The sequence below is a fragment of the Camelus ferus genome, chromosome 20 (genome assembly GCF_009834535.1).
Source record: "Camelus ferus isolate YT-003-E chromosome 20, BCGSAC_Cfer_1.0, whole genome shotgun sequence".
Lineage (NCBI taxonomy): Eukaryota > Metazoa > Chordata > Mammalia > Artiodactyla > Camelidae > Camelus > Camelus ferus.
The window spans coordinates 4,052,687-4,067,099 of NC_045715.1; the positions used below are offsets into that span (position 1 = coordinate 4,052,687).

Consider the following 14,413-nt stretch of genomic DNA (forward strand, 5'->3'; position numbering starts at 1 on the left):
ACAACCAGGGGGACCCCCTCCCCAGAATCAGCCCTGTGAGAGCCTTAGTCCAAGCAGAAGGCACGGCCTGGTGCTGCTCCAGGGTGGTCGGCAGCCCAGCACCACCACCACCCGCGGGCTGGTTAGAGACGCGGCCTCTCAGCCCCCCAGCCCCGCCTAGGGAATCAGGACCTGCGTCGGGCTGGGATGCTCAGGTGATGGATATTCAAGCTTGAGCGGTCCTAGGGGGAGGTGGGGTGCGTTAGAGCAGAACTGGGTGGACTTAGGATGGTCTCAGGTTTGAAACGGAATGCACTCCATTCTGGCAAAATGGAAAGGGTGGTCACCCTAGATCAGTGGTTGCCAGCTGGGTGCAGTTTTGCCCTTCCATGCCACCGCCCCCACCCAGGGGTGCCTGGAGATGGTTTTGGCTGTCACAGCTGCAGGTGCTACTGGTGGCTAGTAGGTAGACGCCAGGGATGCTGTTAAACAGCATACAACGCACAGGACGGGCCCCCACGACAATCATCCAGCCTGAAACGTCCGTGGTGCCGGGGCTGAGAGATGGCCGCCGGACACACAGAGTTATTAGAATGTCTCGGTCCACCCTGGACAAGCAGTAAACAACTCAGGGGGCTTCCTGGGGCAGCCCCATTCCACTGAGAGCCAGCCTTTTGAATCCATGACCTTGCCTTGACCTTGACTCTCGAATTCTGCCTTTTTGAATGACCCACTCATATCACCTTCTTTGGGTCTGAGCCTGGACCCGCTTCCCCCAAGGCCTCCCTAGCAGTGGCTTGTCTAGAAGAGCAAGACTCCATCCCTTGACTGGATGCAACGCCAGAGCAGCGCACGGGGCCTGGTTTTCACTTCGCCAGAGGGGGCGGCAAAATGACAGGCCTGGAAGAACATGCCTTTGGCCTCTGGCTGCCACCGGTAATGATGAAAAAATGGACACCCTCTGGCTATTTCTAGAGGACTGTGACCGCTGGGCTCTGCTCTGCAGGCTGGTGAGATGTGTGTGACGTCTTTCCACCGGCCTTTCCAGAGGCGTTCGCTACCTTGATCCTGTCGGCCTCAGGACTCTTTATTCTCTGAGGCGGAGCATCCTCTCAGTCTTGGCACTAAAGAAACTGGGCTGTGTTTCTGAGCCCAGGAGAACAGTGCTCCTGAAATAGTACATTATATAAGTGCTGTGCTTTGCCGCTGCACAAGAAATTGTTCTAGATAAAGTTTATTAAATGTGGCAAGAGAAAGAAGAATGGATTTTCATTCTGTGAGTGGTGGGGCTGGGATCCTGCCAGTGCCATTTACGGCGTCTGGGGAAAGCCAGGGGAGACACAGACAGGAGCTGCCTCATCTCTTTCCCCAAATGCAAGGAGAACTAAACAGGGCCAAGTGGAAATGGTAGCACCTTTGAAGGTACTGGAAGGCTTAAGTTATTCAAATCCTCTGGGCTGATTCCAGCCCACACTCTCCCTTTAATCATCAGTCTGGAAAATACGCCTCTTGTTCTACTTGGAAAACCTTTGCAATAAACCCTCCCAGGGATGTGCTCAGACCTACTGGGTCCAGGTCTAGAATCCTGTGGCTTTTTGCAATATATTGCAATTTATTTTAGGTTGTGATATGCAATTTATTGCACACAGTTAATGCCACCCACCTGCAGGTTAAAGCAAGAAACAGTCTTCAATCCCCTTCAAATTATTCAGGACAAGCGTTGGGGTGGGCTGAGCAGGTGGGCGCTGTGCTAATTCTGAGTCAGGCTTCGGTTTGGTCAGCTGTTCCTACATCGATGACTGCGTTGGCTAATATACCACGCCGCCCTAGCCTGCTAACTCATATAAGCTTATTTTCAAAATCAGATTAGAGACAGGAGGGGAAGGAGCGTGAGAGAAGGGGCTCTTGTCAGAAAAGGATGGTGTAGGGTTTCTCGTCCAGGGGAGTCAAGGGCAGCTGGACCCCCCGAGGAAGGGAACTGGCCCACTTAGGGCCCAAGGGGACAAGGCATTGGCCCACTGTCCCTGACTGAATGGGGCCTGGCTTCTAGTACCTCCTGCTTTGCCTCTGATTGCTGTGTGTGGCCTTGAACACATCAACAGATTGCTAGTCTCAGTTTCCCAAAGCTCAAACATGTTGGGAGTTAACGTTTACTGAGAACTTACAGGTGGGAAGCCGCTCACGGGTATTACCTCCCTTAGTCTCCTCCCCGGCCTCCTCCCCTCCCACCACGCACCCCTCTGTCTGCCTGCGGCGGGCCCCGCCTTCAGGGCGTACCAGGCCCGGCTGGCTCTCACCGGCTCCCCCGCCGCCACCGCCACCACCACCGCCGCCACCGCTGTCCTAACTAGTCTCTGAGCTTCAGCTCCGCTCCCCCTGCGGTCTGGTCTGGGCACAGCAGCCAGAGCGATCTCTTGGAACCCAGGTTGGACTGTGGCGCACATCTGCTCCGAGCCCTGACGGCGCCACCGCGCACTCGGAGTCAAAGCCAAGTCCTTCCCAGGGCCCACGGGCCCTTCCCTGGTCTGCGCCCACCGCCTCCCCTTGGCGCCTTTGCTCCTGGCTCTGGCCGCCTTGTTGCCCCCTGAATGCGCCTTGAGCCCGCTGGCCTCAGGGCCTGTGCACTTGCAGGCATTGCCCCCTAGCAGGAGAGCTTCCGCCTTCCTTCCTGGCAGGTTTCTGTTTCAAAAAACAAAAAACACAAAAAAACCACAGTGATGTCTTAATTGTCGGCTCCACCGCTGGAGCCAGGGGATTTGCTTCCTTCGAGTCTGAGTAAGTTTCTTGCAATTAGGAGTTTTAGGGATTGTTTCCCTTTTCTCTGCTAACATCTTTGCGAAGCGTCCCTGTGGTCTGGGACAGACACCGAATCCAGGAAGCCTGAAAGTGCCTGAGCTGTCTGGCCTGGTCACCCCAGGGGGCGCCACAGTCTTGCCGGCCTCTGCTTTAGGAAGATTATTATTCATATAAATTTTAAAATTTCTTTCCACAGGTCAGGTGGACGGATCCGGCGCCCTGAAGTGTTGGCTCTTTCCAACCTGCCCCATCTAACTCGCCGTGCTCGGCCTGGAGGTCAGGCTCTTCTGATGGGCTCATTTTGCTGGTTGAGTGACCAACGTTGTGTGCATGAAAAACTAGTACCCCGGGAAATGCGACTGGCCGAAACTGCAATCCCCAGTGCACACTACAGCATCAACCCCAGTCCTGCTTGAAATACTCTGAATTTTTATAGTGAAGAAGATGCTTTGGGAGGGCAGGTAGGCAAGGGAGGCTGGAAGGGATCCTGGTGAGACAGAGGCCCCCCCCCCCCAAGGAGACGGCTGCCCGGCAGAGCCCTTCCGAGTCCCCAGTCTCCTCTCTCAGGGGTTCCTCTTGACCCTGCACACCAGACAGGTCACCCTGCAGAGCTCAGACCTCCCTGCCCCCTAAATGGTACAGCAAAACACGCCATTCTTGCTGGGCAGCCCCCCAAAAGCCATTTCTAACTTGGGAGGCAGGCACCACCAGTGGACCTACTTTCTGAGACATGAGCTTCACCAACTTTCCTGTGCACATGAGTCCCCTTGGAATCTTGTTAAAATGCAAACTCACGGACATAGAAAACAAACTCTGGCTACCAAAGGGGAAAGGAGGAGGGAGGGATAAATCTGGAATCTGGGATCAACACGTACACACTACTACTTATAAAATAGATAAACAACAAGGGCCTACTGTAGAGCCCAGGGAACTGTATTCAATACCTTGTAATAACCTATCGTGAAAAAGAATGGACACGCATGAAAGTAATGGAGTCACTTTGTTGTGCACCTGAAACTAACACAACATTGTAAATCAACTCCATGTCAACAAAATTTGAAAAAACGCAGATCCTGATTCCATGGGTCTGGGGTGGGTACCGAGAGCCTGCGTCTCCGACCCGCTCCCAGGGGGTACTGAGGCTTCAGGTCCCCGGCCCACCCTGTAAGTAGCAGGAGGTTAAGTGACATTTAATGTTCACAACTCCTGGGGCTCTAGGCTTTGAAAACCAGTGTTCACTTCTGTGCATGAACCATGAAGACACGGGTTGAGGCCTCCTGAGGAATGGGTTCTCCTGAGCTCAGGGCCAGAACTTAAGCTTTGGCAGGAAGTTATTAGGGGGCGTCCACACCGAGCCAGACAGGGAAGCGGGTAACATGTCCTGGAGAGACTGGTCCCCCCCTCGGTAACTTACAAGATGAGGGCTCCACTGTCACGTTGAACGTCTCGTTCTTGAATTCCTCCTTGGCGACCCCGGTGTAGAAGGTGATGCTGCCGGAGAGGTAGGCTGTGATGGTATAGCGGGCATGGCTGTTGTTCCGGAAGGTGACGATGACCTTGAAGTCTCTTCCCAGCACAGCATTCTCCACTTCAAAGTTCATGTGAACGTCAGACTTTGACTTGACGACGCCCTCTGTGCTGAGGGGCTTTTTTGCCCCATACATCAGGGCAGTTTCCAGGGCCAGCCTCTCTTCTTCTTGACCTAGGAAAGGTGCAGAGATAAGGACAAAGGAGTGCCATCCATGCGAGCGAAGGCTGTGAGCATCCAGGCGGCAGCAGCTGACCCAGGGCTCCCCACAGGGAACTTGGCCTCAGAGCCTTGTGCGCTGGAAGGCTTGCTAACAGTGTGCTAGATGTGAGTGTACGCAGAGGGGTGCTGCTTGGGAAAGGTGGTCTGTGCCCCCTGCTGGGGGTGAACGGCAGCAGAGGAAGGTGTGGGGGACAGGGCAGCAGCAAGTGGGACAGGCCCATGTGGAAAGAGACATGAGGAAGCAGGTAGCCCGACCGTGGGGAGGCTTGCTAACTTTAAAACCAGGTTTCCCATACTCATCTGACACAGAACACATTTTTTTTTGAAGGACACCCTTTTGGCCTCTGATGATGTAGTTTGAGATACGTGTGCTATTTTTAGAAAAATGTCTTCTGTAGGGTTTCCCAAGGTGGTGGTGGTGGTGGTGGAGATGAGGAGAGGAAAGCGAGATCTGGGAGAATCAGAAAGGAGCTCTGTGATACATGCACCCCAGTGTTCACAGCCATGCTGTTACAACAGCCAAGACATGGAAGCAACTAAATGTCCATTGACAGATGACTGGATAAAGAAGATGTGGTGAATATATGCAACGGAATACTACACAGTCATAAAAAAGAATAAAATAATCCCATTTGCACACCATGGATGGACCTGGAGATCATCATTCTAAGTGAAGTAAGCCAGAAAGAGAAAGAAAAATACCATATTATCATATGTGGAATCTAAAAAAAATAAATAAATAAAAGAGAAAACACAAATGAACTCATCTACAAAACAGAAAGAGACTCGCAGACATAGTAAACAATCTTATGGTTACTTGGGGGAAAGGGGGTGGGAAGGAATAAATTTGGGAGTTTGAGATTTGCAAATGTTAACTACTGTATATGTAAAAATACATAAAAAACAAATTTCTTCTGTATAGCTCAGGGAACTATATTTAATATCTTGTAATAACCTTTAATGAAAATATGAAAATGAATATATGTATGAATATATTTATGTGTATGCATGACTGGGACATCGTGCTGTACACCAGAAATTGACACCTTGTAACAGACTGTACTTCAATTAAAAAAAAAGTAGCTTTGTGCAGGTGAGCAGTTGAGAAATACAGGTACAAGTCGGGGCTCAGAGCTTGCTGCTGGTGACTCCAGTTTGGATTCCTCAACAGTACCTACTACCCAGAATCCACCTGGTACATTTCTGTGCATCGTGGAAGACGGAGAGGTAAGTTCTTTGGCTTGTGAAAACTAGTCCCGTGAGTGGGTAGTGAAGACAGAATCACTGAGAAATAAACATGCTGGCTTTCGTAGTTACATGAATTTTTATCATGTTATCTTCCACTTTACTTAGTTAATAATAAAATGCAGTGAGACGAGGAGGTGAGTTAATAATGACGACAAGCCTCCCTGAGAGCTGACTCTGTGACAGGTGTCGTGGGAGGTGCGCACTGTGCACAGGCGCGTCGAGTCCTCGGACGTCTCTCCAAGGCAGGCACTACGATTACCATCAGTTCCCTTGTTTGCAAAGTAAGGGCAACTACACAGGAGGGCTTGGTAGGTGGTTTAGAGGGTGTACGTGCAGAAGAATTGGCAGCTACGGGGACTTTGCAGAGACAGAAAACTGCCGACAGGTGTTGCAAGCAACGTGATTGTGTATTTCTGTGTGTGTGTATTAATAATTTCTGTCATTGTCAAGGCTGCAAGAATGTGCCAGAAACAAATGGTCCAGGACAAGCGTTGGCTGGAGCACGTGTTTACAATCGATAAGCAGGAGCTATTACTAAGGGGAGGGAGGGGCTGTGACGAGGAAAGGGCAGTGAGGTAGTTTAGCAGGAAGCATCTGGCAAATAGCTCGCCGAGAAAGCGAGCATTAATGGTTATCGCTCTGGATGCGCTTCAGAGATGCAATTAGGCGACATCTCAGGAGGTGAGCACCAGCAGTGGGACCGTGGTGGGAGAGCTGCGTCCCCGGGCAGGGGATGAGGGCTGAGCTGGTGGAGACGGCGGAGGGGCCGTGGGAGCTCCCGGCGCTGGAGCCACTTTGCTGCGTGTCGTAGGTGCGGGAACCTCCAGCTGCCCTCTGGGACCAGCCCGTCCCTGCGAGCGGGAACGGCAGGGCTTCCCGGGCCGGGCGGACTCCCCGCTCCCTGCGGTCTTGCCGGGTGCTCTGCTGTCTCACCCAATCCCGGGGCGTGAATTTAGCGCTCAGAGGGAGTGCCCTAAAGCCAGGTCACATTTTCCGAGGCTCCTCTGGGGCCTCCAGGAGCAAGGTCAAAGCCCCCTCTCCAGTCACTGGGTGAAGTGAGGGTGATGCAGTTGCCTTTCAGGTCGGATGAAGCCTCTTCTCCTTGTTTGTGTCTTAGCTCAAGCGTCACCTTCTCAGTGCCCCACCCCCCTCCCATTGCCAGTGTAAGGTGTCCCCAGCCCCGGTCCCCTCGTCTCTCACTAACACGTTACCTGGTCTTCTTCCCTCTTCCCAGTACTTGTGGCTGTGGCATCACTTCCCCCATGAGAACATAAGCTCTGTATCCCCAGGACCGGGGGCCCAGCCGGGTGCAGAGGGGGCTCTGGAGGATGGAGGTCTGGGGAAGCACTTGGCTGTCACCCAGAGACGAAGCTTTCGTCTTTATAACAGACACTAAATAGTCCAGGTTGGGACAGACGACGCCCAGCGAAGCTCGCCTGTGGAAGTGCACCTGCACTTCTGTTCCTTTGATCGTCTCACGCCAGAGGAGCCCCTGTGCTGTCCAGGCACTGCGCCAGGACTCAGACGAAAGGCACAGCCCTCCTCGCACGGGTCTAAGGGGACAAGCGAAGAGGGACCACCACGCACGCGCCCATCACAGACGCTGGCTCAGCCCTTTGCGTGCGGAGCGGGGAACGCGGGGGAGAGCACCACCTGGGGGCAGGGGTGGGAACTACATTTCTGGAAAAGAGTTTTATAACAAATTTTTTTTTAACACAGGCGACGTGGGAAGGAGAGGTGAAACTACAAGCGACAGAGGGAATAACTGACGGAGCAGAGAGGGAACAGGACCCAGACGCCACCATAAAAGAAGCCCTGTTGTCGCAGGAGAAGTTTTAAGAACTCTGGTTTTCAAAATTTTATAGTTTTCATCATCTTATGTTTTAAAGCCAGGTATAAAATTCCCATTAGGCTTTAGTTCCTCATAGTGAAAAACGATCTTTCCACTGTCTCATTAATTAAAATAGTAAATTCCTAAATCTGGTCATAATTTTTTTCCTTATGTTTTCACTCCTCCTAACATGTTAGCGGCCACACTCAGCACATGTGGATGGAGAAATTATACACGGGATTCAGTAAGGAGAGTCAGGGTGGCAGAGGATGCTGGCAGACTTTCCTAGGTGCCCGTGGAGGGCATCAGTACCCATCCCCTCTTTCCCAGCATATTCAGAGGCAAGCCCAACATCCTTCTCAAATGGCACTGACTCGTCATTCCCCACGTCAGAAAACGCCATCCTTGATTAAGAGGCTGACGCACACCTGGCAAATTCCAGCCCAGGTGCAGGATGGGGTGTCTCCTAAAACCATGCGGATTTCGGGGCTCTTCCTTGGACCTGACCCCCACACTGCCTGCCTCTCTGAGCCCTGCCTTCTTGCCGGACTCCAGAGGCTTGGACCTCAGATGTCTTCCTCACTCAGAGCCGGGACGTTTTATTTGTTTTGATGCAGGGCTCTCGCTTGGCCCAGCTCCCGACTCCTCTTTCACGGAGGTTTGGGTCCTGCCTCTCTCGACATCTGAGCCTGATCTGGCTTCCACATCCACCTCCGAGGCTGACGGTGGAAGGCGTCCTGCTGCGTGGTTTGGATGAGATAACGGGTCACTCAGATGGCTTCCTGGAGGCCCGCTCTTGTTCTACACACTGTCTGCTCAGGACTTCGTCCACACGCAGAGAGTTTATCCACAGTCCCTGTCCTGCTGCCTTTTCCTGGAGACTTTCCATGGGGAAAGTGTCATCGCCGTGTTTCCGTTTACCCTTTAGATGCAGGGCGCCCACCCAGGGGCCCTGAGCATCTGCCCACCCACCCCTGCTCTGGGCAGCTGTCACACAGCCTGGGGAGGGCTTGCTTCCTGCCCGTCTCCCCAGCTAGACGGGAAGGCAGGGCTGTGCGCGTCTCCGTCCCTACACGGAGTCTGGAATATGGCGGGCAGTTAACGGCAAGTTATTGAGAGGATGGCTGTTGCAGCCAGTTCCCTTCACTCCTGCTGCGGACTTCCCTTCTTCCTCTCCAAACCTTTCGCCTCTAACTCTAACCAGAGGGCACTGCTTCTTTGTTTTGTTTTATTGTACTTATGGTTTTAAAAACTCTCTTTTTAGGAAAAATCCAAAAAGGAAAAAAAAAGATCTTTTGTATCTACCTTGCACAGTGGGTGATAACCAACAGGAGAGAAGAAATACCCATTTCAGAAACACAGCAAAAATTCACTAGTTCAGATGACAGAAATCCTGAATTTCTAATGCCATGCGCAAGAGTTCTCATTTCAGCAAATTTCTCTTTGTAGTGCAAATTGCTTTTATAAATAAGAGCATAGAGAAGATCTAAAATATTTAAAACAAATTCTGCACTCAGCATTTCAGGAATACTGATGAATATTTACGCATATGCTAATTACTCTCCATTTTTATCCATTCACTAAAACAAATGCCATTCCTCAGAAGCTCTGTTGGTGAAACATTTGTAAAATACATTCTACATCCCCATCGAGACATCCAAGGTCCTCCACCTCCTGTCCACTACTGACCCCAGGGAGCTTTGACTCCAGCTGCCAGGCGCTCTGAGCTGACAGCTTCTGTAATGCCTGCAGGGCCCTAAACACACCAGCTGCTTTTGGTCGTGTTCCCGCCTCCCATCTTCCTTTAACTGTGGCCTGTGTCTTCTCTTACTGGGCTTTGCTTTTTCTGAATCCCCTGGTTGGACTGTGTCCCTCTTCTTTGTTGTCAAAGCCCCCTCAGCATCCTGAACCCATCACTCGGCCAGGGACGCAGACCGAACCCTGCTCCCTGCGGCGGTCCCCAGCACCAAACTCAGTTCCAGGCTTAGAGCAGGCACTCAGCACGGCGTGAGACGGGCTTGAACTCGGCAGCTCCGTTCGAAACGTTCCACGCACTAAATGTTAACAAGACCACCTTAACATTGTTTTATGATTGAAACAGGACTGCAGACTAACGCGCCCGAATCCAGTGAGACTGCAGTGTCCCGCCACTGCCGCGCGGCCAGCCCCACGGGCGCGCCACGCTACTTCAGCGGGACGACGCACGTGGCAGCAGTCTGGGAGGCGCTAGGCAAGTGTGGACGGTTATTCACGTTTCTGTTATTGAACTAAATTACACTTGTTATGTCATGTTTTCTAATGGGATTATCTAAAATTAAGGTCCTTTCATATTTTTATGAACAAGAACACGTTCCACATTCTGTTCAAATAGATGTGATTTTAAACCAACCATCTTCACAAGCCACGTGAAGGGGAATTCTGCTCAAAGCCAGCTAACAGGTGAAATGAAAATGAAATGAAAAATTGCTTCACAAAAGCTTAGACGTCTGTCCTAACTCCCCAGTGCTGCACATGCCCCTGTCCTGTCTGGAACACATTTCATGGTGACAGTGACTGTCACTCCCAAAGCACCAAGAGGACTTGGGCAGAGAAATCTTCATTCAGCAGCAGAAACTCACCTTCCTGGAATTTGTAGGTATCAGTAATATCCTTTATGCCATCGCCTCCAATCTGTTTGGTCACGATTAATTTCCCAATGTGGGTGGTATCAACGTTTTCCACCACGTGAGTGCCGTCTTTCTTGGCTGTGATGTAAACGAGATCACCGTTGACCTAGAAACAGGAGAGGAGAAAACTGAGCGCCATCAGATGTCCTTGTCACCCAAACCTCTAACTCTCGATAGTGTAGTCACCTCGGGTCCCTCAAGCGGACACGTTCCTCTCCCAAAATGTCATTCACCGTGAGAAACTTGTTTTAAACCTGTTCTGGAGACGCCAGCTTAGATTAATAGTCAGGTATTTTAAATTAAGGACGGCTGGGGCTGGGACTGTTAGCTGGCTGAGCACCAGCCCTTTCTTTCTCACCTTTGACTTGCTGGTAAATTCTACCTCCCAAGGCGGAGCTGAAAGCACCCTGTCTGTTACTCTCTTTTCCAGGCTTCTTTTAAGCTGACGGTGACGGTGTGACCTACTTCCATGAAGAAGAGGAAGTGCTGGGTGATTTCTGGGAAAGATTTTTGTACTAGCCTGGAAACAGGTAGGAAACCCAGAGTGCGCTGCTGTACCAGGTGCTCCAGCTGAAGATAGTCACTGAGGCATTTATAAATGTTTTCCAAGCCCCTCTCCAAGCTTCCATTTCCTCCTCTTTTAAATAGGGTAATGATAGCTGTTTCCTTAGGATGGTGGGCATATGAGCCAAAATAAATATACAGCACTTACTTATCTTAGTGCTTGGTGTAGAGCAAACACTCAAGAAAGGTTATCAATAATAATAATAATTTAATAGTCTTGCCAGATATTGTTTAAGGTGCTGGAGTCCTAATGATGTCCAGAGAGACTTGGACACTGCCTGTGTAGGGGTGACACTCTAGCAAGGGAGATTCTGTGCATCAGACTCACAGGGGGGACTTTTAAAACTATGCTGATCAAGGAAGTCTTGGGTGAGACTGAAAATCTCTTCTTATTTTGAAAAGGTCTCAGATAATTCTGTTGGACACCCAGGCCTGAGAACCCTGCAGTAGAGGACAATGAGTCTGTTGCAGGGGACTGTCCAAGACGCCATGAGGGCACGTGGTGGAGGTGGTGGCAGGGGCGTGGGAGGGGACAACGAGTTGAAACCTGGAGGGTTCAGAGGAGCTAGTGAACTAAAGGGTCTCATGTCAAGTGTTGCTGCCAGAAAAAAACAAACAAAGTGAAAAGCAAAAGAGCGCAGGGCATTTTGGGGAAGTGATGGGGTGTGAACTGCCTTCGCTGGGGTGAGGGCGTCACAGGTACATGCATGTGTGCAAACTCATCGAGGCGTGTGCATTGATGTGTGCCTTTTAATACCACTTATACATACCCCGTTAAAGCTTGAAATAGTTAAAGCCAAAAAAAACGGAGAAAAAGAGGCTGTGACAGGCAGAGGGACCAGCAGCTTCAGGGACTTGAGAGACGCACTGGATTAGCGGCAAGAAACGTGGGCTCTGATCGTGGATGTGCGCTTTTAGGAAGTTACCTTATCCTGTCTGAACTTCAGTCCCTGCTTCTACAAAATGAAAATGAGGCTCGTTCTGCCCATTTCCTGGGAACCCTTTGGGACTGAGTGAGGTAGCATCTAGGTGAGCATGACTTGTAAAACTTCAAAACTGAGCGAAACTGCGACGGTCATCACTAGGTGACGGGAAGATGTGATGGTAGATCCCTAACTTCTAACGATGAGGTTTAAGGGAGCGAATTTCTCTACTTCCTCACAAAGTATTCTTCCTGAATTCACATAAGACCTGATCTCTACTAAGGGGAAGTAAGTAGTCGACATTGACGGACCCATAATGCCCCAGGGACATTTAAAAATGATTTCATTTAAACTCCACAGCAACAGTCCCGTGAGTGGGTAGAATTACCCTGTTCTACAGGTGAGGTTCTGAGTCAGAGGGTCCACAGAGTGTCTGTGGTCTCCTGGCTGGGAGCTGACGGACAGGAAGTACAAAGATGGGCAGACCCGCAGCACGCTCCCTGACCTTCACCCTGGACTGGCCCACAGTACACGCCCTGACCTTCACTCTGGCCAGCTAGCTCACAGCACATTCCCTGACCTTCACCCTGGCCAGCTAGCTCACAGCACATTCCCTGACCTTCACCCTGGACTGGCCCATAGGGCATCCCTGACTCACCCTGGGTAGCCCATACATGTTTCCTCCCTCGGGTTTCCCAGCACACTGCCTCTCCCACATCGCTCTGCAGGACCGAGGCACCACAGGAGGTGGGGAACTGGTTCCAGGCCTCGGGCCTGGTGTTTCTATGTTGCTCAGATTTCTGAGGGGTGACGATGGTGGCCCTGCCCTTCATCAGAGTATCCAGGGCTGGGCGGTGCTAGCCAGTGTGAAAGGCTGAAATGTGAAATCAGGAATCAGGACAGGAAATGACACAGCAGACACCTAAGGAATATTTCTCACTTTGGAAAAAAAAAAGGTAAGGAAACGTTAACTGAGCTTCCTGAGAATCTCCACTCTCGCTCCCTCCGAGGAGGCCCTGCAGCACTGACAGCTCCCTCCCCACTTGCAAATTACAGCAACAATGATGATAAATATCCTCTTAATAAACAATCCTGACTGAAGCTTAGGGTTTTCCAGGGAGAGGAGGCTAAATATGCAAGTGTCTAAATCCTCATTCCCCCTGGAGCACGGCTCAGGAAATGGATGGGGGCTGAAATCTCAGGCCAGCCCAGCTTCACTGTCCCTTGAGGGGAGAGGGGAGGAGAGACACACACGTGAACTGGCTTTTGCATACGTACCTTGGGGCTGGGGGTGGAGGGAAAGGATTCTTTCCAAGCAACAGCTGCAACTTTTCGTTTTGGTTTTAGCCACTAGTGTGGTCGGGTCTGCATCCTGACTGCACATTAGAGTCACCAAGGGGCTTAAAAGCACCTGTGATGGGCCCCCACCCAAGACCACTTGGCTGTCTATGGTAGAACAGTCGTAAGTGGAAGGAATATTGGACGTAGGCTGTGTGGCTTTGGGCAAGTTACCGAACGCCCCTGAGCCTGGGTTTAATAAAATCTTCTTTGCAAGGCTAGCAGGTAGCTCAGCACCACCTGTGAAAGTCCCATGTTTAATTTCTTCTGAGTGAAAAGGGGTCTCAGTGACCACCTAGTCCCACCTATACATTTGAAGGGGCTACGGTCACGAAGACTCTGGGCATCCTGACATGAAATATGACTATTTTCAGCACGTCACACCCTTGCTTCTTGGCCAGACACAGGCACTTCCAAAGTGGGGTGGACGGTGGGGCGGGGGGAGCTTTCCTAGTAGAGGAACAGTATGTGGAAAGACTGATGCAAGAGCATGTTGGGTGTTCCAGAGTCCTGGGGACTCACCCAGGTGGGCCTGGGCCGCAGGCTAGAGGGCAGACTTCTCTGCAAACTTCTGCTTGTGCCCATGGAACGTGAACGTGTGTCCACAGCTGGCAGAAGCCACGCTTCTCCCCACGGGGATGGAGACTCCTGTTTCAGGACCCAGGACAGAGTTTGTTTTGTTCCTTGGTTCCCAAGTGGAGATGACTGCACTGCAGGCTGTGCAGGGAAGGTGGTTACCCCCCTGAGGGCTCACGAGGGAGGCAGGGGATGCCTGCCTGGTTCAGGAGGCTTCCTGGCACACCTGCTGGATGTGCCCCTGGTGCCTGCCATCCCTTCAGCCGGTAGGGGCTGGCTAGGCTGCTGCCCTCTGCTGCGGCATCTGTGAGCCTCCCCTCCCACAGCACTGCCAGCGCTTGAAGGTGCCATCTGGCAACTGTATCTCTGAGGTACTGTTCTCAGCAGTGTGCTCTGCACCCGCTTTTGTTTGCTTTGTTCACTCATGTATGTATTGGTGGCTGGGATGTGCCAGACCCCGCTCTCTGCAATGAGGGTCCAGCAGATCCTACCTTAATGGGGCTTGTCTTCTAGGAGAGAGAGTAATAGTGGCCCTGAGTCAGGGTGGAAGGACAGACAACAGGGCAGGTGGTGGCGCTTTAGGTGGGAGGTGGGTGCACCTTTGAGGAGGGAGCTGAGCAGAGACCCGGATGCGATGAGGGAGAGCTTTCATAGCCAGAGGAGCAGTATGTGCAGAGACGCTGACAAAAGAGCGTGTTTGGATGTTTCCAGAGGAGCAAGCGGGTCAGTGTGGCTGGAGGAA

General features: G+C 51.6%; 1 protein-coding gene across 3 annotated transcripts in view; it reads right to left on the reverse strand.

Annotated features, from left to right (window-relative positions):
- F13A1 (coagulation factor XIII A chain) overlaps nucleotides 1-14,413 on the reverse strand; it is a 124,856-nt gene that overhangs the window by 17,227 nt on the left and 93,216 nt on the right. For all 3 annotated transcript variants that reach the window (XM_006181096.3, XM_032462451.1, XM_032462450.1), the window contains 2 exons: nucleotides 10,223-10,376; nucleotides 4,190-4,477 (listed from right to left, as the gene is read on the reverse strand). In XM_006181096.3, coding sequence (XP_006181158.1) covers nucleotides 4,190-4,477; nucleotides 10,223-10,376 — 442 coding nt within the window. The remainder of the gene's footprint in view (nucleotides 1-4,189; nucleotides 4,478-10,222; nucleotides 10,377-14,413) is intronic.